The sequence below is a fragment of the Scylla paramamosain genome, chromosome 19, assembly GCF_035594125.1.
Source record: "Scylla paramamosain isolate STU-SP2022 chromosome 19, ASM3559412v1, whole genome shotgun sequence".
NCBI lineage: Eukaryota > Metazoa > Arthropoda > Malacostraca > Decapoda > Portunidae > Scylla > Scylla paramamosain.
In genome coordinates, this window is record NC_087169.1 from 15,073,642 (window position 1) to 15,098,641 (window position 25,000).

Genomic DNA, 25,000 nt, shown 5'->3' on the forward strand with positions numbered 1-25,000 from the left:
AGGAATATCGAAATGAGGATTATGGCTTTTAGTCAAAAGGACGAATAATGATTAGACTGCTGCGCAAGTAGCATTTTGATTTAATAGGTGGTGGTGGTGGTGGTGGTGGTGGTGGTGCCTAGGATAATGATGATGATGATAAATGTTCCACAACATTTTCAATAGCAGAGCGTAAAGCCATTTTCAAAGCTTTATAAGAAACATCGAAAAGAAATGAAGAGAGAAAGAGGTAAACAATGCCTAATACAGAAGCAGGTAGGGCGTTCCAGAGTTTGGGATAACCAGAGTGACTCTTATCAACAAGAAAGTAGGTGTGAAATTTCCACAATAAGAAAAAGAGATATTTCCACAGGTCATTCCACTTACGGCAGCTACGAGGTGTAAAGAGAAGAAGTAAATTACCGTCGAAGGTTTTCTTGCTGTTTACTTTCCCTCAGTACACCGAGTGAGACAATCGTCAAGGAATTCTACGATGCAATACACTTGGTTTCTCCCTCGTTTGTGTCATACATGTACCACAGCCGAGGTCAGAGGTCCGAGGAACAGAACTGACACTGGTTGAATGGACCATTTTTGAACTGACACCTTGAATGGACCATTTTTACCTACTACATTTGCAAAGCAAGACAGGTGTGCTGCTTGTGCTGAACAGAACAGACTCACAAATTATTACACAAAAGCATGGATGACGGTGATAGGTGGAAGTAGGTAAGCATGTTTAGTACGCACAGGGAAGGCCATATATTCTGTTTTTGTGAGAGGAAGGGCGTGAGAGAGAGAAAGTTAGGGCGTATGTACGCATGTGATAGCGTATAAGAAAAAATAAGAGATCCAGGGAATTCTACCCATACCTGTATGACCAGTGCCAAAGGAAACTTGGATTTATTACTGGTACTTTATTACGGTACTCTATCAGTCCAGTCAGTCCTTACCCTCCACCTATTTACCATGAGGAAATGTTACCAGGAAATAATGATCAGTCAGCTCGTGGTGGTCCTGATGTTAAGGGTAACAATGGTAGTGATGGTGGTGGAGGTAGATAATGGTGACGAGAAAAACGATGTTGATGATGATGACGTTGGTGATGATGATAAACGCTTCCCACCCTTGATGTGCCGTATGTGATGACATTTTCAATAGCACAGCATAACTTCACTTTCAAAGCTTCATCACAAATTTACAAGATATTTTCAGTTTTTATTTCTTTTGAACGAGGAAGTGGGACTGTGTCGTGGCGCTTGAGACTAATTTTTGACCTTCATTTGCCTACCTGAGGGAAAGTAACCATTCGTTTATTACTGATAAAAGTAACAACAACAACAACAACAACAACAACAACACCAAGAGAATAAACGACGACGACGACAACGACAACAAAAATAAACAACAAAGGATATTTTAGATATGAAATATATACTATTTAGGGGTATCTTGTACTTAATCCGTGCACGCACACACACACACACACACACACACACACACACACACACACACACACACACACACAATGCTCAGGTGTGATGACTATGCAAGTAACTTTTACCTACTCCAGATATATCAATGAGGAGATGAATGTCTCCTTATGAAAACACTGCAGTGTTGTGTTCCACGTTAAAGAGAATGAAAAATAGCTGCTGAAAATTCCTGTACACAAATATAATAATGATGTGTTTGAGAAATTTAAACACGCGTAAGGAAAGAAACACATGATATGAATAATAAAAGGTTAGAGTTTTCTTTATCGAAGGAAAACTGGTGTTGTAATTCAAATTAGTTATGTTGTCACCCAGAAAGTAAACAGGTAAAATGTTTTCCTTTTTCAGGTGTAAATGAAGCTGGCTATAAACAGCAAAATTTTGAAAAATGTTTGTTTAGTTACTACTCGCCAAAAGTAAAGTAAAAGTAGAAAAAAAGTAGAAGGTTTAGTACACATGGTGCTGACAATGATTGCCGAACATCTGCACATCTTTATCATCAATTGACCACCTGAGACACTCTGTACATCTCCTGGCAGTGATAGGACGCACACCTCCACCCAAACATTACATCACTAGTGTCGAAACGCTTAGTCTGAAAGAAAGACGATAATAAAAAAAAATGCCTGGTGAGTGAGAGTCAACCCTTTCACTAGGACAGAAAACAATTAGCAGCACCAGAAGCAATGTGTGAAAACTTTATAAGCATCTACAAGAAAGTTGGCGATGAAAATTAAAACATTTTGCATTTTCTTCCTAGTTTAAAGACTGGATGAGGCTGTTGAACAAGTAAAGATGTCTCACACTGAATGTTAATTAGGGAAAGGTGTACCAGCTGACAGTAAAAAGGTTAACGAAATCTGAGACTTAATTTCTGGCGCATTAAATAATCGACTCTCAAGATGAGCGTAGTCGAAAATACCCACGTCAGAGCAGGAGGCTGGTAACAAATAGTAGTAAAACTTATAACAACAACGCCGTGGTGACTGACATGAGCTACTGATGCTGAGTTGTTTTATACCCTTCTACTGCGATGGTTGTCTTTTGGTAACATTCACAACTATGTTAAAATATAATTACCATGAACAGGTGGAGGAAAAAAAAAGAATAAAAGACTAAATTCGTACTATCTCGCCTACAGGAATATTTCACATCCTTTGCAACAATATTAAGTGTCTAAAAAGTTGTAGGAAAGGATTGGCTGGCAGAGAAATGGTTAAGTGTCATTAAACTTTTCGCCACTATGAAGGATCTCTGTTAACACTCAGACCAATGAAAGAAATATTTATATGTTCATGCCCCCCAAACAAAATTACAATAAAAAGTCAATATTGTAGTTTTCAGCCTCCAGAACTCTTTACGAGAAAAGAAGAAACTGACCACCTAGGGGGGTGTCTTTTTCTTTTTTTTTTTATTTCTTATATTACATGCATTTGTAACTGTGGAAGTCAACACATTGAAGTTTTTTTCTTTTTTTTATAGCCGTTCTCTCTCTCTCTCTCTCTCTCTCTCTCTCTCTCTCTCTCTCTCTCTCTCTCTCTCTCTCTCTCTCTCTCTCTCTCTCTATCTATCTATCTATCTATCTATCTATCTATCTATCTATCTATCTGTCTATCTATCTATCTATCTATCTATCTATCTATCTCACACACAAACACACACACACACACACACACACACACACACACACACACACACACACACACACACTTACACACAAATGAAATCGAAACCTTATCTGATAGAAATATAATACGAATGAAAATGGGAATACAAAGAGATATATTAAAAGGAGAATGAGAAGCACTGAAAGGAAAGGTGTAATGTTAAATTCTTGAAGCTCATATAAGTTCATATAAACTCATATAAGCAAGTGGAACAAATAAATAGGATTGACAATGATTTCCTCTTTATTTACAAAATGTGATTAAGAGTTCGGTTCGAAAAGTATTTAGATTTGTAGAAAATATAAACAGTACTCGTGTAAGTAATATTAACCTGCACTGTTGTCAGTTCCGCGCAACGCTCTTCACCAACCTTCCTTTATTGTGGTCCTAGTTCAGGAATTCAATGCCAATAGACATAAAATGAGACAGAATCATAAAACTTATTTCTATTTCAAAAGATATAAAAACAATATTCATTTACATGGCAGAATAAGTAGGTTTATATCATAATGGCATAAGTGTATACATATATTGGATACAATGTTTATTGGTTACTTATTACGGAGTGCTTAAACTGTGTATGTACGAGTATATCTTGATGTTTGAGTACATAAGCAGGTGAATGTTTGTAGATGTGTTTTAGTACAATTGTATACCTACCTATAAAATGTTAGAAATGCCTTTACTGATAAAAAAAAAAAAAAAAAAAGTGAATGATTCATTTGACGTAATAAAGAATTTTGACTCAAAAGCGATGCGTGACTGTAAATGATAATTTATTCATTGTTAGATATCAAGGTGAAGGCAATAACGTTACACACACACACACACACACACACACACACACACACACACACACACACACACACACACACACACACACAAACACAAGAAAATCACACACGCGTGGGCACAATATTTTTTTCCAAGTATGGAGTAGTAAAACTTAGTAGTAGTAAAAACGAAATGTATGAAAAATAAGCCTATATGACAGACATTCAAACTTGTGAGAGGTAGAAGTAAAGTCAGTTATCCAAATCTATGAGGAATAAGCAGAGAGACCAGCCATTCAAGATTTCTGGAAAAGTCTACAGCAAAGTAGTCATCAACACTGAAGGATATATGGATGCGCTGAAAAATAAAAAGTGAATAAAAATAATTTACAGAAAAATGAGAGAAATACAGAAAGAAAGACAGGGAGAGAGAGAGAGAGAGAGAGAGAGAGAGAGAGAGAGAGAGAGAGAGAGAGAGAGAGAGAGAGAGAGAGAGAGGCGGAGGGGGGGAGGGGACGGGGAATCACAAGTTTCCTTATCATGAAAAAAAAAAAAAAATACAAAGTAAGGAGAAGCGTATTTTTTTTATTTGATGTATTTGTTTACATTGGTTGGACAGTCGACGATGCCTTAATAACCGTAACCTCCAAAGCCGCGAAAGTAGTAAGTAGGGGTGTGGTACTGTGAGGAGCCGCCATAAGGGTAACCCGGCTCAGCATCAGCCTCGGGCTCTGCGCTCCTCTTGTGGAGACCATAGGGCCCGTAGTAAGGGCGCCTAGGGTAACCATAGCTCAGATGCCCGTAACCAGGCTCGGCGTTAGCCTCGGGGTCGGCGCTCCTCTTCTGGAGATCTGAATAGCTGTGGTAGTAAGGATGGCTAACGTAACCGTAACCTCTCTTTCTAAAGCCAGGCTCGGCGTCAGCCTCGGGCTCGGAATCGGCGCTCCGCTTGTGGAGATGTGAATAGCCGTGATAGGAAGGGCATCTCTGGTAACCATAGCCATGGTTTATGAAGCCAGGCTCAGCTTCGGCCTCAGGCTCGGCGCTCCTCTTGTGGAGATGTGAATAGCCGTGGTAGTGAGAGCGGTTCTGGTAACCATAGCCACGGCCTCTGAAGCTAGGCTCAGCGTCAGCCTCGGGCTCGGGCTCTGCACTCCTCCCGTACCGGTTATGACCGTAGTACCCGGGATGCACGACAACGGGGTGGTATGAGTGATGCCCTCCCACGTAGCCAGCAACAGCCTCAGGCTCGGGCTCACCGCTCACTGCTAGGAGGCAGAACCCCGCAACAAATGCGGGTTGTGTCCCGAGCCACCAACGCTCGGGACACAGAGCAGAGGCTCATTTCTAATAGCTTCAAGTAACAGATCAACCGCTCTCTCATACTAGGCCTTCTCTTACAGGTTTATAATCTGGGTCACAGCAGCTCAAGAGGATGATAAATGTCAACAAGCAGTATTACTGAAATAGCTATGTGCACTCACCGCGATCTTCATGTCGACCAGGTGTGGAGGACCAGCTTCGACTGTGCTCTGCTCTAACATAACATAACAAAGAGAGAAAAGATGGGGAGGGAGAAGTGGGGATAGTGGGAAGAATAGGGGAGTGATAAGAAGGGAATTGTAGTAGGAGAAATAGTCACTGGGGCTTAACCCAGGCGCAATTTGAATTATGAAGGACATCTTTTTTTTTTTTTTTTTAACGTGTTATATTCATTCTAAGATGGCAAGGGAGACAAGGTCCTTATCGGGGAAAGCAGGAGAGTCCGCCACCAACCGAGCAAGCCAAGCCCAACACAGCCACAGGCACGGACGCCGCCCACGCACCCAAAACCCCGGGCCAAACCACGCACAAGTTAGGGGCCAGACTATCCAGAGCCTGCACCATCAGGATGTGAAAGAGGAGTGAAGGACAGTCAGAGTAAAAAGGGTTTTTTTGTGCTTTTTATTGGTTCAAAGAAGGACAGAGGAAGAAGTACATCCGTATAGCGGAGGGACCTACAGTTTTACGTGGGTTCCGAACCACGGATGGTAGTAGAGTGATTTGGTGATGGCTGGGATATTTATTGTGTGATGTAATGTGGTGGATGAAAAAGCGGTGTCGGTCCTTTCTTCTCGTGTCCTGTGACTCGTCCTGCAAAAAGGCCAACCTGCTAAAAAAAAAAAGAGAATATAAAAAATGTCGTGGTGTTATGTGCATGGGGAGGGTGAGGATGGTTTGTGATAATGATTGACGTGATGGTAGGATGTGCAATGACAGAGGCTCGAAAAGGCTCCCTCACCGCAACGAGGGGTCAAATCTAATACCATCTGCTTGCACGCGGTAAGTCGCTGGTGCCGGGGGGTGAATGGGGATTCCTGCATGGATGCTTCCAGGGCCCCGCCCCACCATCTCTTGACTACCTTCCTGCCCAGCCCTTGCCGCACCCGACTACCTCTGTGTGGGGGGTGAAGTGGCTTCCACTGAATGGTGTGGTTACCGTCCCCATCATCAGTACTGGCCGCTCCTTAACTGCCTCGGGGGGTACCGCTACCGGAACGTCATGCCGACGGCCGGGGGCCCCATTGCCGTGACGTCAGTGGGAGGAGTGCGGTTCGTGCTATCCCCGTCTCTCTGGAAGTGGTCCGGTGCCCCCTTAAAACCTAGGCTGCGAGGCAAGAAAATAATGTATAAAAAACAAAAATATGAATACAAAGCCATAAGACAAAAAATATGAAAAAACCACTAGGTGTTGGCACACGACCCCACTCCCTCGGTCAGAGGCATGGTATGTTAATGGCGGTGTTTTTTTGTCGCGTCCCTTTCCCAGGAGCGGTCCGGTGCCACCTTAAAACCTAGGCTGCGAGACAGAAAAATAAATGCATAAAAACAAAAATATGAATACAAAACCATAAGACAAAAAATATGAAAAAACCACTAGGTGTTGGCACGAGGGCCCGCCCACGTGAATGAGAGAACGACGATGATGCCACTCAGACACCATGAGTGGTACAGAGAAAGGAGATAGTGAAGGGAAGAAAGGAGGAGTCCATTATTAGAAGACAGGTTCAGGAGGCACAGTGGGAGGATCAAGGAGATTGCAGTGCGGCAGGTGACGGAAAGCTGGGGGGAGGTTGGTAATGAAATTGTATGTGATTGTGTGTCTGTCGGAGAAGGAGCTTAGTTGTTTTTCGATTCTATTGTGGAGTGTTATGTTAAGAGGGGGGATGTTGGATTCCTCGTGAATGGAGAGAGAGGTTCGGAAGTCGAACCATTTCGTCCCAAGAGCGAAACGAATTGCTCGGTTTTGAACCTTCTGAAGTTTAGAGAGGTTGGAGGGAGCAGAGAGAGAGAGGGCAAGAGGGCAGTAGGTTAAGAGAGGGAGAATGAAAGCTTTGTAGAGGTGAAGTTTTGTTTTTGTACTGCTGTCGCGAAATCTTTCCAGGCTGCTCAGGGCCTTGGCGGCTATGGTTGCTTTTTGTTTTATATGTATATTGAAGTTGAGGTGCTTATCTATGGTGAGGCCAAGCACTTTGTTGTTGTTACTGATGGGAATTGGGGTGGGGATTGGATCAATTCTGTTTAGTGAGATTTGGCGGGGCTGACTTCTTTTAATGTTGAAATAAGTGACTTTTGATTTTTCGGGATGGGAGAGAATTCGCCATTTCATCTCCCATAGGCTAGTCGCCATCAGTTCCCGTTGAATTTTGTCGGTTAGGAGATCTAACGACCTGGCACGGGCCAATTGCGTTACATCGTCCGCGTATTGAATAGTTAGTGAGTCATTGTGGGCTGGGAGGGGTAGGTCAGCTGTGTACATGTTAAAAAGGGTGGGGGAGAGTACGGAGCCTTGTGGGACTCCAGCCTGGGGGGTAAAAAATGTCGAAAAGTTGCCCTGGTGGCGGATTCTTTTCTGTCTCTCTTCCAGAAAATTACACAAGATGCGTTGTGTTAAAAAAGGGAGATTGAAGTTATTACAAATTTTGTATTTTAAACCGGTGTGCCAAACGGTGTCAAAAGCTTTTTTGACATCTTTTGTCACGAGGGCTGTCTTGTAATATGGCTTGTTGAAATTTAGGTAGGCTACTATGCTGTTAAGTGCGTCCTCAGTTGAGGCGTTCCTCCGGAAACCGAACTGCTGTGGTGCCAGCAATCCGTTACCTTCGAGGAACGCTCTCAATCTTAAATTGATTAGACGCTCAAATGTTTTTCCAAGAATTTCAAGGAGGCTTATGGGGCGATAGTTTTCTGGTAAGTGAGAGTTTTTTTCGGGCTTGGCAATTAGGGTGATGTTTGAAATTTTAAAAGCCTTTGGGAAGTATCCAGAGGCGAGGCAAGCATTGAATATTTTTGTCAGGCTGGATATGATTTCTGGAGGAAGGCTCCGCACCATTGGCCAGGTGACTCCTGAGGGGCCGGGGGCTCGCCGCGGAGTGTGCCTGAGCAACCTGGCGACATCTTCCTCCTCAATGGGTGTGATGAGAGGGTGTTGTGGGTCTAGTCGTGTTAAGTGTATAATGTTATGTGGTAGTGTGTTTGCTAGGTTTTGGCGCACAATATCGGTGATATGGTGTATGTGGGCAATACTGGGCTCATGAAGAGGGAGAGGGTGTGGTTGGAAGGAGTTACGCCAGTGTGTCTGGAAGGTGTTGGTGACCTGGTCTGGGTTGGTGACTCGATCACCGTTCACTAGGAGGTACTCGAATCTTTCCCGCTGGCATCCCTTCAGCTTGTGCACCATGTGCCAGAACTGAGTAGGGTTTCTACAGCGAGCTCCGTCCATACGGGAGACTAGAGTCCTCCAGTGAGCGCTGTAATCATCCTGTAGGCTATTTAGTATGTGTGTGCGAAGGGTGCAGAGGTCTCTGTAGATGGGAATGAGGTTGTTCATGTTTTGTAAAAAGCGTGTTCTGTAGCACACTAGTAGTCGTTGTGTTTTTATGGAGGGTCTGAAGTCTATGTGAATTGTGTGTTGTTTCTTTGGTGTGTGTCTGTTGGCTGATGTCAGGATGTTACTGTGTAGTTTCTCTAGGGCGCTGTCTATTTCTGTATATGGTTGGCCTTCGAGCTGTGTTGGTCGGTGTAGATCTGTAAGTGTTTCCCTGAATCCCTCCCAATCGGCGGAGCGATAGTCGGGGACAGGTGGGGATGGGATAGATATGGGGTTGGAGGATATTTTTAGAATTATGGGAACGTGGTCTGAACCACAGAGGGGTCCGTGGGAGATGTGGTGGTGGAAAGGTAGGGACTGCCGATTGGAGAGAATGAGATCCGGCCTGCCATACCCATTATGGGTATAGCAGGTAGGAAAGTCAGGGCCAAGGAAACGGAGGCGTTTTAGTTGTGTGAGTTGCAGAAGTTCGTGTCCGTGTTGGTTGTTCTTGTTGTGTCGAAATGCTGTGTGACTGGCATTAAGGTCTGCCAGTATGTAGACTGGTAGGTTTGTGTGGTTGAAGAGATTGTTGAGGCTGGTGAGAGGGAGCCCAGTATCCGGTCTGCTGTACGTTGTGGCGATTAGAAATTGCCCGTGTTGTGTTTCGATCTTGGTGGCCAGGAAGTGAGCTGAACACATGTGGATGTGTTTGATGGTACATTTTACCATGATAGCTACGCCATCATGGCGCGTACCTGTTGTGTAGCGTGTGTTGTATCCGTAAAGTTTGATGGGTTTAAGAGGTGTGCCTGTGTGGTTGAGAAGGACGATGTCTGGATCGATAGATCGAATTGCTTCTGAGATAAGGTGTCTGTTATTCCAGAAACCGCAACAGTTTAGTTGTACTACTGTGATCATTGTTGAGTGTGTTAGGTGTTTTTCCTACCCCTTAATGCGGTTCGTGTAGATGGGGGTGAAGGTTGGGGTTGGTTTGTGAGCAGGCGTTTTGTGTCAGTCTTTTTTGTGGTGTTGTTGGTTGTGTTGGTAGAAGTAATGGCACTGGTATTGGTAGTGGTAGGAGTGGATTGTGTTGGAGGGGACTTCTGGGGCTGCGATTCCCCAGAAGCTAGGTCTTCTTCGGAGCCCATGTCCCTAGGTGAGGGGGAACTGGTGTCGTTGGGTGTGGTAAGTTCGGGTTGCTGAAGTGGGGGTGTTGGAGTGTGTATCTCTTCGTTTTGTTGGAAATGTTGTTTAAAGTGTTGTTGGTTGGTTTGTTGGGAGTTTGGTGGAAGCTTTATTGTGGGGCAACCGTTATATTCAAGCAGGGAATTCATGGTTTCAGCTTGCTTTTTTAAGTCGCCAAAAGAGGTCTGAATTGAATATTTTATGATAATTTCTGCAAGCAGAAGTTTCTCTGAGTTTGTGTTTGTGTTAGAAGTAGTTTGTGTGGGAGTATTGGGTGTGGTGGCTTGTGCATAGGTAGTTGTAATTGGGGTAGGTTTTGGAGAGTTTTGTTGTTGCTGACTCTCACGTTTTATGGGACATTTAAAGGAGACCGCTGTGTGTTCCCCTTCACAGTTTATGCATTTTAAGGTGGATGATTGGCAGTTCTTGTAGCCGTGGCCCTTAGCTGCACACTTAGAGCAGATCTGTTCAGTGTCTTTGCACTGGTTAGTGCGGTGGCTGAATTTATAGCATTTGTAACACTGTGTAACCGGTCTGTATTCTTCAATACAGAAGCTGCGCACCGCCAAGGCCAACAGGCGGTTTTCTCCCTCCTTAGGCTGGTAGAGTTTTCCGCGTTAGCGACTCGTGTTATCATTTGCTACAACACTCCTACACCCTCGTGTTCCCGATCGTTTTCACTTCCCATGTCACTGATTGTAAACACGACGCCTTCCTTTGCGTCCCGCCGTATTTCTTAGAGGATCATTAATAAAAAATCAAAGAAAATCTCTAACAGACTATTTATAACATTTACTATCATCGGAATATATATATAGGTCAATGATGAGTTGAAAAGAATACAAGAGAGAGAATCTCCCTGGTGTCAGTGGTGGGGAAGGTGCTGGAATAAAGGGTACCCAAGAAATCTCCTTTAATTTGTACAATCCCCAACATGAAAAATAGTGTATTATATATTAATAAAGAGAGAGAGAGAGAGAGAGAGAGAGAGAGAGAGAGAGAGAGAGAGAGAGAGAGAGAGAGAGAGAGAGAGAGAGAGAGAGAGAGAGAGAGAGAGAGAGAGAGAGAGAGAATCTCCCTGGTGTCAGTGGTGCCACATTGTTCCATAAACAGCGCTGAAGGGAACGTCGATTTGAATTAGTTACCCAGAAATGGAGAAATCTCTTCACATAATAAGGAAGGAGGAGACGTAAGTCATTCTCATTCATTCCAAAATGAAATCTAATCAACAGTTACTGAAGGGAAGTTATATTCAAAATGTATTTTCACTTATAAAATCAAAGAAATATCGTAAAATATAACTAAAGATAAAATGAATTTAAGCTTTTTATTAACAAAAATAAATTAATAAATGAGCAAATAATTTATTAATAAATACCTACAAGCATAAATAAAGTACCTAAATAAAATTGATCTAGTCAGATTTCTCAAGGGCAAGTGAATGTAAGCCATTCTCACACACATAGATAAAAAAAAAATTTAAATGAGATCAAATCAAGTAATGCTCACCCTGAACGCGTCGAGAAAAATATATACGAAATAAAAAAAAGTCGGGAAGTGAGTAAGAAAAGAAAACATGGTTCACGGAGGACAGTGCTGCGTCATCTCGTGCTAATGAGGAAGGACAGTAATGCCGCCAGTGCCTGCCAGCCTCTGGAGCCTCCGGTGTCGCTGCCTGCACCGAAATCTTCCGGGAATGAAAGCCTAATAGATCAAAATACAGAAAACATGTATTTAGATTTCATTTTACTGGAACGTATGAAAGAGAACTGGTCAAGGGATAATAAATCATAATATCAATAAATAATAAAAAATAAATAAACAGAATAAACAGATTAAATGCTGGATTACTTTCCGCTCCCCGAATCGTTAAACAGTAAACGGCTGCAATCCATTCTGAAAATTTAGTCGCGAAGGCGTCTGGTGATCCTCCCTTGAAAAGGTAAATGCAAAACAGAAAAAGGCAGAATTTTCCAGAGAGTACTGGCGATTAAGTGATTAGATGAGGAATATCGAAAAGAGGATTGAGGCTTTCAGTCAAAAGGATGAATAATGACAAGACAGCTGCCAAGCAAGCAGTTTATTGAGGATATTGTTAAAAAACCTAAGATGCATTTTGATATAATTGGTGGTGGTGGTGGTGGTGGTGGTGGTGGTGGTGATTGTGGTGGAGTTAATGGTGGCTGTGATGATGATGATGATGATAATATATGTTACTCAGCCTTTTTAATATCAGAGCATAAAGCCATTTTCAAAGCTTTATAAGACATCGAAAATAAATCAAAAGAGAAAGAGGTAAATATTGCCAATGTGATGTCAAGGCAGTGGGCTCAACAATGGACTCTTGAGGAGGATTCAAGAGGGCGTTCCAAAGTTTGGGATAACCAGAGTGAATCTTATCAACAAGAAAATAGGTGTGAAGTTTCCACAAAGAAGAAGAGATGTTTGCACAGGTCATTGCACTTACAGCAGCTACGAGGTGAAAAGAGAAGATGTAAATTACCGTCGCATGTTTTCCAGCAGTTTTCTTTACCTCAGTACACCGAGGGAGACGACCGTCAAGGAATTCTACAATGCAATACACTGGGTTTCTCCCTCCTTTGTGTCACATATATACCAAAGGGGAGGTCCGAGTTACGAGGAGTAGAACTGACACTGGTGTTAACCTTGAATGGATTATTTTTACCTACTACATTTGCAAAGCAAGACAGGTGTGCTGCTTATGCTGAACAGAACAGACTCACAAATATAAGTCGTTGTTGCTGAGTCATTAGAGAGTTTCACAGCATTTCACAAAGACATGGAGGAGGGAGATAGGTGGAAGTAGATAAGCTTTCGTACGCTCAGGGAAGGCCGCGTGTAGGCCTGATGGCTTCTTCCAGATTCCTTTATTTTCTTATGTTCTTGTGTCAGGAAGGGCGTGTGAGGAAAAGTGAGGTCATGTGGAGGCGTGTGAAGGGCATTTGTGGAAAAAATAAAAGAACCAGGGAATCCTGCCCATAACTAGAAACACGAGGGTGACCATTGCCAGAAGGCGCTTGGGTTTATCTTACATGGTTCTTTATCATTCCGGTCTGTCCTTACCTTCCTGCTATTTAGCATGAGGATATGTGACCAGAATGAGAGTAAAGGGATGATGGTGATGATAATGGTAACAGTGGTGGTGGTGGTGGTAGATGGTGATGACGATGATAATGATGTTGAGGTTAATGATGATAATGACGTTGATGATGATGATGATGATGACAATGCTAAACGCTCCCGCCCATGATATGCCTCTTGTGATGACATTTTCAAAACCAGAGCATCAGGTCACTTTCAAAGCTATATCACAAACTTACAAGAGATTTTTTATTTTTATCTCTTTTCGACGAGGAAATGGGATTGAGTTGTGCTCCTTAAGACTAGTCTTTGACCTTCCTTTACCTACCTGAGAGAAACTAACCCTTCGTTTATTAGTGGTTATAGTAACAGTAGTAGTACCTGTAGTAATACTAGTAGTAGTAGTAGTAGTAGTAGTAGTAGTAGTAGTAGTAGTAGTAGTAGTAGTAGTAGTAGTAGTAGTAGTAGTAATAATTATTATCGTAATAGTACCAAGAACATTAATAATATTAATAATATTAATAATAATTATAATAATAATAATAATAATAATAATAATAATAATAATAATAATAATAATGATATTATTATTATTATTATTATTATTATTATTATTATTATTATTATTATTATTGTTATTGTTATTATTTTTATTATTATTACTATTATCATTATCGAAAATAATGATGATGATTATGATAATAACAATAATAATAATAATAACAATAACAATAATAATCATAATAATAATAATAATAATAATAATAATAATAATAATAATAATAATAACAATAAAAACAACAACAACAATAATAGGAACAACAACAACAATAATCGGAACAACAACAACAACAACAACAACAACAACAACAACAACAACAACAACAACAAAAACAACAACAGCAGCAGCAGCAGCAGCAGCAGCAGCAACAACAACAACAACAACAACAACAACAACAACAAAGATAAACAGCAAAGAATGTTTTCTATTATTTGGGCATATCTTAATCCGTGCACACACACACACACACACACACACACACACACACACACACACACACACACACACACACACATATACACAAACTTCACAGGTGTGATGGCTATGCAAGTAACCTTTACCTACTCCAGATACACCAGTGAAGAGATGAAAGTCTCCTTGTGAAAGCACTACAGTGTTGTGTTCTACGTTAAAGATAACGAAAAGCAGATGCAGAAAATCTCTTTACACAAATATAATAATAACGTGTTTGTGAAATTTATACACGCATAAGGAAGGAAACACATGATATGAATAATAAAAAAAATAAGTTTTTTTTTTCTTATCGAAGGAAAACTGGTGTTGTAACTCAAACTAGTCGTGTCACCCAGAAGGTAACGAGGTAACATGTTTTACTTTTCAGGTGTGAATGAAGCTGGCTAAAAAAAAAAAAAGACAAAAAGGCCAAAGCTGGCAAAAAAAAAAAAAAAGGCAAAACATTAATAAATGTTTGTTTAGTTGTTGCTCGCCAAACGTAAAGTACAAGTTGTATCATTAAAATGATATGTTAACCATCTATTATTTATTTATACAATATATTTTTGTTATCTGTGTTAAAGAAAATGTAAGTTGTGTTCTGTTGGAATGGGAGAAGTTTGGTACGCTTCTTTGTGGTGTTTTGTTTCACCCACTACCTGTGAACATGGTCGGCCTGGCGGGTTGTCTAAGCCGGCCCACCAATGTACTGTGGGTTGTTGTGTTGGGTGGTCCTCTGTGCTACAGACGGAGAATGTAGGGACGCCCTGGACCTCATGTCGGTTGGTGTGTTGGTTGGTCCTCCGTGCTACAGACAGAGTTGTGAGGACGCCCTGGACTGGATGATAGTTGGGGTGACATGTCAGGTGTGCTACGGGGATTCGAAGAGCGTCAGTGTGGGCCACTGAAGTCGAATCACTTCAAGCAATAAACACCTGTTACGATTTGTGGTTTATTACACATTTGGAATCCCCAACATTTCGACTTCAACCACAATGGGCTGGCAAGAGGAGATGGAATTGTTAAAGAGGAAGAGGGCCATTGCCAAAGGGAAATTCACAAGAAAGGTGACCCTGCTGGATGAGGGTGTACGGGAAGGTGAGCCAGTATCAGTATTGAGGAGTAGCTATGAACAGATTTCTGAGGCCTTTCAACACCTAGAAGACAGTAATGATGTGATATTAAAATATGTGTGTGATAATAAATTAGAAGACAAGTTAGTTAAGAAGGCTGAAGAATACATGCTAGATTGTGAAAGAATCATGAAGAAAAGACTAACAAAAATTAGTAACATTGAAAACATACAGAATAGTGTCAAGCCTAAAGTGAAGATAAAGCCTCCTAAATTTGATGGGAATTTAAGAGAGTACCCTCGTTTTAAGGAGGACTTTAAAAATCTAGTCAAAAGTGTGTATGGTGAAGATGCGTATGCATTGAAAATGTGTCTCAGTGGTGATGCCCTTCAGACTGTCAGAGGTGCAGAAGGTAATTATGAAGAAATGTTTGAAAGGTTAGATGACAAGTTTGGAAATGCAAGAAAGGTGGTGGACTTGGTAATAAGTGACCTTAGGGCTTTGAAAAGGATCAATGAAGGTGATACCAAAGGATTTATAAGGATGGTGGATCAGGTGGAACAGTGTTGGCTAGATTTGAAAAATATAAACTTGAATGAGGAACTTAATACTGCTAATGTGGTCAGTCATATTGAGAAGGTGTTGCCCACACTTCAGAAGAGGGAGTGGGTAATAAAGGCAGAAGAAGTATCTGCTACTAGTGATCTCTTTCCCACTTTATTGAAATTTCTGCAAAGGGAGAGAAAGGTATTGGAGTATATGAATTCTAGTGTCAGATCTACTGGCGGTGATAGAAGTTCAGTACATCATGTAAATAATTCAGCTGACAAGGTCATGGAGTCAGATCTGGTAACACTAATAAAACAGATGAAGGAAGAGCAACAACTAAAGAATAAAGAGTTAGAGTCATGTATTGTAAATTTGACGGAGATGGTGAAAGGTACCCACTTGAAGACTGGAAATAATGAGGGAGGATGCTGGATTCACAATTCCAGGAACCATGATACTCTTGATTGTTATAAATTTAAGAATCTCAGCAACAAGGAGAGGTTTGAGTTAGCTAGAAGCAATGGAATATGTTTTAAATGCTTAAAGGGATATCATCAGGCATGGAATTGTAATACAAACAAGTTGTGTGATGTCAGGATCAGGGGTCAAGGTGTGTGTAACCGTCATCATCATCCACTGGTGCATTTTGAACAGGAAGAAGGTGCTAGTCATAATACAGCATCTGCAAACACTCTGAACACCTTATTGAATATCAGTACTGTGTACAGTAACACTCAACCTATAACAGTACTGTGGGATTCAGGTTCTGACATAACCTTGGTGACACACAGTATGGCAGAAAAACTAAGTTTGAAGGGCAAGGATGTGAATTTATCCATGATCAAGGTTGGCAATGTAATTGAACATCATTCTACCAAAGAATATTGCATACCACTGATTGATAGGACTGGGCATGTATGGGAAATTAATGCCATTGGTATAGAGGAAATATCTGCTAAAATCAATGAATTTGATGTATCAGGAGTTAAGGAGTTATTTGTAGGAGTATCAAACCATGATATTAATCGCCCTTGTGGTGAGATTGACATGCTGATTGGGGCCAATTACAGTGAATTATTGCCTAAAGTTGTTCAGACTAATGAAGGTCTTCAATTGTTAGAGAATCCATTTGGGTTCAGTATACGTGGCAGACACAGCAAAATAACAGCCTCAGGGAGCACGACGAACCATGTGATTGTGAGAACTCACAAGGTGTCAAGCTCAATAAGCTCAATGAGATCAAGGTAGAACCTACAGATAAACTTAAGTCACAATTAGATAAATTCTTTGCTTTAGAGGAGAGTGGGGTGCAGTGTGACACAAGATGCCTTAAATGCCTGTGTAAGGGTTGCCCTGTAAGTGACTGTGTCAATATTAAGGAAGAAAGAGAACTGAAATTGATTGAGGAGGGATTAGTATATCATGAAGAAGGGAAGTATTGGACAGCAAGCTATCCTTGGATAAGGGACCCGAGACATCTTAAGAACAATGTAAAAGTGGCTGTGGCTAGATTAAAAACTACAGAAAATAGACTGAAAAAATTGGATATCCAGTATGCCCAGAGTTATCACAATGAAATCAAGGACATGGTGAAAAGGGGGGTAGCGAGACAATTAAGTGAAGAGGAAATGCAGTCATACAATGGCCCAATTCACTACATTTCCCATCATGAAGTATTGAAACCAGATTCTGCTTCAACACCTCTGCGTATTGTATTTAACTCATCTTCATCATACATGGAAAAAAAACTTAATGATTTTTGGGCAAAAGGACCAGTTGTTCTTAACAACATGATTGGAGTCTTGCTAAGATTTAGACAGGAAAGGGTTGCCATAACTGATGATATATCAAAAATGTATCATTCTGTGAAAATCAACACACTGGACCAACACACACACCGATTTCTTTGGAGAGATTTAAACAGTAACAAACCACCTGATCACTATGCCCTGACCTCAGTGACTTTCGGGGATAGGCCGAGTGGGACCATAGCTGTGCTAGCATTAAGGCATACTACAGAAAAATTTGGTAAAGGAGATCCTGAAGTTTATAACATGATTGTAAACAACACATATGTTGATGATATTCTCTATTCCATTGATACGGTAGAAAAGGCTTTTGATTTGATACAAAGAGCAGAACATGTAATATCTCTTGGAAACTTTCATGTGAAGCATTGGATAGTAAGTGGGCAACATGAGAACCATAGTATCAACATCATGGAATCTGACAATGGAGTAATTTTAGTGGGTCAAAGAATATCAAAATGGTTAAAGGAAAACTGGAATCAAGATCACTTCATGTTGATACCAGCTAACCACCCAGTTACTAGACTGTATGTGTCCAGCTTACATAGTAGAGATCATGCAGGTATTGAAACCACCTTGGCCAAGTTACAGAGTAAGTTTTGGGTGCCGGGAGCCAGGAAATTAATAAAATCAATTAAAGATAAATGTGTCACATGTAGAAAACTCTCAAAAAAAACTGAGAACCAGTGTATGGGTCAGGTGTTAGAAGAAAGAATGAAGCCAACTCCAACATTCTATCATACTGCTGTCGATTTGTTTGGACCATTCAATATTAAGGACACTGTTAAAAGGAGAACTCATGGTAAGGTATATGGGGTAATATTCAACTGCTTAGTTACTAGGGCAGTTTATGTAGATTTGGCAGAAGGATACAGTGCAAGTGATTTCATGGCAACTTATCAAAGATTCATCTCAGTCAGGGGTGCATCCAGAATACTGTATTCTGACAGAGGGAGCCAGCTGATAGCAGCTGGAAAGAATATTAAAAGAATTGGAAAAATGAAGGAGTTACTTGGAAATATAATAGACCTAGCGATGCACCGTGGTACAATGGTGCCAGTGAATCCCTTATCAAATCAGTGAAAAGAAATCTTTGTATTGCAATTGGGGATTCAGTATTAACTTTTGGTGAACTTCAGACAGCCTTATTTAATGTAGCCAGTATGATGAATGAAAGACCCATAGGGGTAAAACCTTGCTTTAATTTAGAACTTGGTAATTACCTCTGCCCTAATGATCTATTGCTTGGACGAGCTAGTGTAAAATGTCCACAGGGAATATATGATTCAGATGGAGACCATAAAAGAAGATTAGAGTTTATTCAGAAAATTGTTGAATCATTTTGGAGAAAATGGCAGAGAGATTTCTTTCCAACGATGGTAGTAAGACAAAAATGGCACACCAATAGGAGAAATGTAAGAGTGGGTGATGTGGTTTTAGTTCAAGATGCTAATGCAGTTAGAGGAACCTGGAAATTAGCTCAAGTAATAAAGGCAGATCCAGGTCGTGATGGTGCTGTAAGAGATGTAGACTTAAGGTATAAGATAGTCAAGGAAGGTAAAGGATATGATGGGGTGACAGACAAAGTCATGAGTAGGTCAGTGCATAGGTTAATAGTGTTATTACCTAAGGAAGAACAAGAGTGATGATGAGCGTGTAGGATCATTATAGATATGATTTATCTACATGTACCAAAGCATTCTATGTACTACCTGTGTATATTGTATGTTCACTTTGGTCGGGGTGGAGTGTATCATTAAAATGATATGTTAACCATCTATTATTTATTTATACAATATATTTTTGTTATCTGTGTTAAAGAAAATGTAAGTTGCGTTCTGTTGGAATGGGAGAAGTTTGGTACGCTTCTTTGTGGTGTTTTGTTTCACCCACTACCTGTGAACATGGTCGGCCTGGCGGGTTGTCTAAGCCGGCCCACCAATGTACTGTGGGTTGTTGTGTTGGGTGGTCCTCTGTGCTACAGACGGAGAATGTAGGGACGCCCTGGACCTCATGTCGGTTGGTGTGTTGGTTGGTCCTCCATGCTACAGACAGAGTTGTGAGGACGCCCTGGACTGGATGATAGTTGGGGTGACATGTCAGGTGTGCTACGGGGATTCAAAGAGCGTCAGTGTGGGCCACTGAAGTCGAATCACTTCAAGCAATAAACACCTGTTACGATTTGTGGTTTATTACACATTTGGAATCCCCAACACAAGTAGTAAAGTTAAAGAAGGTTTAGTTCACATGGTGCCGACAATGACTGCCGGACATCTGCACATCTTTATCATCAGTTGACCACCTGAGACACTCTGTACATCTCCTGGCAGTGGTTGAACGCACACCTTCGCCCAAACATTACGTCGCGAATGTCGAAACGCTTACTCTGAAAGAAAGAGGAAAACAAAAAATGCCTGGTCAGGAAGACTCAACCCTTTCACTGGGAGAGAAAACAATTGGCAGCACCAGAAGCAATGCCTGATGTCATCTACATGAAAGTTAGCTGTGAAAATTAATACATTTTGGAATTTCTTCTCAGTTTAAAGATTGAATGTGGCTGTAGAACAAGTAAAGACGTCTCAGAGTGATTGCTGACTAGGGAAAGGTGTGACAAGTGGCAGTAGAAAAGTTAACGAAATGCGAGACTTAATTTCTGTCTGATTAAATAACTGAGTCTCAAGATGGGCGTGGTCGCAAATACCGACGTCAGAGCGGGAGGCTGGTAACAAATAGTAGTAAAACTAATAAGAACAAAGCCGTGGTGACTGACATGAGCTACTGGTGCTGAGTTGTTTTACGCCCTTTTACTGCGATGGCTGTCTTTTGCTAACATTCAAAACTGCGTGAAAATATGGTTACCATGGGCAGATGGAAGAAAAAAATGAGATTGAGTTAGTACTGTCTCCTCTACGGGAGTATTTCACATCCTTTACTACAAAATTGTTTAATAAGTTGTAAGGAATTGTAGGAAAGGATTGGCTGGCAGAGAAATGGATAAGAGTCAATAAACGTCTCGCCACTACGAAGGTTCTCTGTTAACACTCAGACCAATAAAAGAAATATTTATATGTTCATGCCCCCCAAACAATATTGGAATAAGACGTTAATACTGTCGTTTTCAGCCTCCAGAACTATTTACAAGAATACATTAGACAAGTAAAGATGAAAGTTTTCGTTGGTTTTGAAACAAAAAGAAAAAAAAACTGGCTACATGCGGGAAGTGTCTTTTTCCTGCTGTTACTTGTATTTGTAACTATGGAAATCAACACAATGATGATTTTATAACTGTAATTCTCTCTCTCTCTCTCTCTCTCTCTCTCTCTCTCTCTCTCTCTCTCTCTCTCTCTCTCTCTCTCTCTCTCTCTCTCTCTAATGAAGCGTTTGTATTGTCTTATGTTGTGACATTCTTCTCACATGCATAGGAATGACAGAATGACACATGCGTACGTGGATGACCGAGACACCATGAACAAAGACGTGTTAGGAGAATGACAAAGTCCTGTTATAACCAATATTAACCATTGCTTGCATATAAGAGGTACAAAGAAAGGACGTGCAGGTAACCTCATATAAGCAAGTGGAACAAATAAAAAGGATTGACAAAGATTTTCTTTTTATCTACAAAAGGTGATTATGAGTCCGGGTCGAAAAGTATTTAAATTTGTAGAAAATATAAACAGTACTCGTGTAAGTAATATTAACCTGCACTGTCGTCAGTTCCGCACAACACTCTTCACCAACCTTCCTTTATTGTGGTCCTAGTTCAGGAATTCAATGGCAATAGACAAAATGAGACAGAATCATAAAACTTATTTCTGATCCAAAAGAAATTAAAACAATATTCATTTACATGGCAGAATAAGTAGGTTTATATCATAATGGCATAAGTGTATACATATATCGGATACAATGTTTATTGGTTGCTTATTACGGAGTGCTTAAACTGTGTATGTGTATTTTATTTTGATGTTCGAGTATATAAGCAGGTGGATGGTTTCTAGATGTGTTTTCGTATAATTGTATACCTATAATATGTTAGAAATGCCTTTATTAATATATATATATATATATATATATATATATATATATATATATATATATATATATATATATATATATATATATATATATATATATATATATATATATATATATATATATATATATATATATATATATATATATATATATATATATATAAAGAGGATTCTCTATAATTGATCTCCACCTAATGAAAAAAAGAAATTAAACTCAACACGATGTACATGACTAAAAATAAATTCATTAATTAAAAGTGAAAGTGGAAGATATGGAAAAAGGAAAATCAATGACTTCGTTTTTACCTACAAGAGAGAGAGAGAGAGAGAGAGAGAGAGAGAGAGAGAGAGAGAGAGAGAGAGAGAGAGAGAGAGAGAGAGAGAGAGAGAGAGAGAGAAGAGAGAGAGAGAGAGAGACAGAGAGAGAGAGAGAGAGAGAGAGAGAGAGAGAGAGAGAGAGAGAGAGAGAGAGAGAGAGAGAGAGAGAGAGAGAGAGAGAGAGAGAGAGAGAGAGAGAGAGAGAGAAATCACTAACAAAGTTTTCTTATCGTGACAAAAACAAAACAAGGAGGAGCGATTTTTTTATTTGATGTATTTGTTTACATTGGTGGAACAGTCGACGACGCTTTAAAAACCGTAACCTCCATAGCCGCGAGAGTAGTAAGGGCGGCTCTGGTAACCATAGCCACGAGCTCTGAAGCCAGGCTCAGCTTCAGCCTCTGGCTCGGGGTCGGCGCTCCTCTTATGGAGATGTGAATAGCTGTGGTAGTAAGGGCGGCTCTGGTAACCATAGCCACGGGCTCTGAAGCCAGGCTCAGCTTCGGCCTCTGGCTCGGGGTCGGCGCTCCTCTTGTGGAGATGTGAATAGCTGTGGTAGTAAGGGCGGCTCTGGTAACCATAGCCACGGGCTCTGAAGCCAGGCTCAGCTTCGGCCTCTGGCTCGGGGTCGGCGCTCCTCTTGTGGAGATGTGAATAGCTGTGGTAGTAAGGGCGGCTCTGGTAACCATGGCCATGGCTTAGGTAGCCAGGCTCAGCATCAGCCTCGGGGTCGGCGCTCCTCTTGTGGAGATGTGAATAGCTGTGGTAGTAAGGGCGGCTCTGGTAACCATAGCCATGGCTTAGGTAGCCAGGCTCAGCTTCGGCCTCTGGCTCGGGGTCGGCGCTCCTCTTGTAGAGATGTGAATAGCTGTGGTAGTAAGGGCGTTTCTGGTAACCATAGCCATGGCTTAGGTAGCCAGGCTCAGCTTCGGCCTCTGGCTCGGGGTCGGCGCTCCTCTTGTGGAGATGTGAATAGCTGTGGTAGTAAGGGCGTTTCTGGTAACCATAGCCATGGCTTAGGTAGCCAGGCTCAGCTTCGGCCTCTGGCTCGGGGTCGGCGCTCCTCTTGTGGAGATGTGAATAGCTGTGGTAGTAAGGGCGTTTCTGGTAACCATAGCCATGGCTTAGGTAGCCAGGCTCAGCTTCGGCCTCTGGCTCGGCGCTCCTCTTGTGGAGATGTGAATAGCTGTGGTAGTAAGGGCGGCTCTGGTAACCATAGCCGTGGCTTAGGTAGCCAGGCTCAGCTTCGGCCTCTGGCTCGGGCTCGGCGCTCCTCTTGTGGAGATGTGAATAGCTGTGGTAGTAAGGGCGGCTCTGGTAACCATAGCCATGGCTTAGGTAGCCAGGCTCAGCGTCAGCCTCGGGCTCGGGCTCTGCACTCCTCCCGTAGCGGTTATGACCGTAGTGCCCGGGGTGCACGACAACTGGGTGGTATGAGTGATGCCCTCCCACGTAGCCAGCAACAGCCTCAGGCTCGGGCTCACCGCTCACTGCTAGGAGGCAGAAGCCCGCAACAACTGCTACTACAGCCTGTCGGGAAAAGGGAAACATCAGTATTCTATCTGACACTCCAGCCACCAACGCTCGGGGCACAGACCAGTGGCTCATCCCTAACATCCTTAGGATCAACATGCAAAGGTCTGTACATTCACTCCTCAAGAGGCTCATAAGTGTAAACAACCAGTACTAATTTGAAGGCAGCTATGTGCACTCACCGCGATCTTCATGTCGACCAGGTGTGGAGGACCAGCTTCGACTGTGCTCTGCTCTGCCGCTGCACTCTCTTATATACCGCGCTGCGCACCGCCAAGGCAAACAGGCGGTTTTCTCCCTTCTTAGGCTGGTGGGGTTTTCCGCGTTAGTGACTCGTGATATCATTTGCTACAACACTCCTATACCTTCGATCTGCCGATCGTTATCACTTCCCATGCTACTGATTGTAAACACGACGCCTTCCTTTTTCGTCCCGCCGTATTTCTTAGAGGATCATCAATAAAAGAAAATCAAAGAAAATCTCTAACAGACTATCTATGACATTTACTACCATCGGAATATACACATAGCTCAATGATGAGTTGACAAGAACACAAAAAAAAATTTATAAAAAAGTAATTAATTTTATTACCTTTAATCTTAATATTCTCACATGGTTAATTGTTTGTTAGACGGGAAGAGAGAGAGAGAGAGAGAGAGAGAGAGAGAGAGAGAGAGAGAGAGAGAGAGAGAGAGAGAGAGAGAATCTTCCTGGTGTCAGTGGTGCCACATTGTTCTATAAACAGCGCTGAAGGGAACGTTGATTTGAATTAATTACCCAAAAAGGGAGAAATCTCTTCACATAATAGAGAGGGAGCAGACGTAAGTCATTGTCATTCATTCCAAAATGAAATCTAATCAACGGTTACTGAAGGGAAGTTATATTCAAAATGTATTTTCACTTATAAAATCAAAGAAATATCGTAAAATATAACTAAAGATAAAGTGAATTTAAGCTTCTTATTAACAAAAATAAATGAATAAATGAGCAAATAATTTATTAATAAATACCTACAAGAATAAATAAAGTACCTAAATAAAATTAATCTAGTCAGATTTCTTAAGGGAAAGTGGATGTAAGCCATTCTCACACACATAGATAAAAAAAAAAAAAATTAAATGAGATCGAATCAAGTAATGCTCACCTTGAACGCGTCGAGAAAAATATATACGAAATAAAAAATGTCGGGAAGTGAGTAAGAAAAAGAAAACATGGTTCACGGAGGACAGTGCTGCGTCATCTCGTGCTACTCGTAATGAGGAAGGACAGTAAAGCCGCCAGTGCTTGCCAGCCTCTGGGGCCTCCGGTGTCGCTGCCTGCACCCAAATCTTCCGGGAATGAAAGCCTAATAGATCAAAATACAGAAAACATGTATTTAGATTTCATTTTACTGGAACGTATGAAAGAGAACTGGTCAAGGAAAAATAAATCATAATATCAATAAATAATAATTAATAAATAAACAGAATAAACAGATTAAATGCTGGGCTACTTTCCGCTCCCCGAGTCGTTAAACAGTAAACGGCTGCAATCCTTTCTGAAAATTTAGTCGCGAAGGCGTCTGGTGATCCTCCCTTGAAAAGGTAAATGCAAAATAGAAAAAGGCAGAGCT

General features: G+C 41.3%; 1 protein-coding gene across 3 annotated transcripts in view; it reads right to left on the reverse strand.

The window, feature by feature from the left end:
* LOC135109700 (uncharacterized) overlaps positions 1–23,732 on the reverse strand; it is a 26,914-nt gene extending 3,182 nt beyond the window's left edge. For 2 of the 3 annotated variants that reach the window (XM_064021266.1, XM_064021267.1), the window contains exons 1-2: positions 23,570–23,732; positions 22,541–23,384 (exon numbers count right to left, since the gene is read on the reverse strand). In XM_064021266.1, coding sequence (XP_063877336.1) covers positions 22,541–23,384; positions 23,570–23,581 — 856 coding nt within the window. In that variant the 5' untranslated portion in view covers positions 23,582–23,732. The remainder of the gene's footprint in view (positions 1–22,540; positions 23,385–23,569) is intronic. The other variant, XM_064021268.1, reaches the window with a different exon arrangement.
* Positions 23,733–25,000: the final 1,268 nt, after the last annotated feature.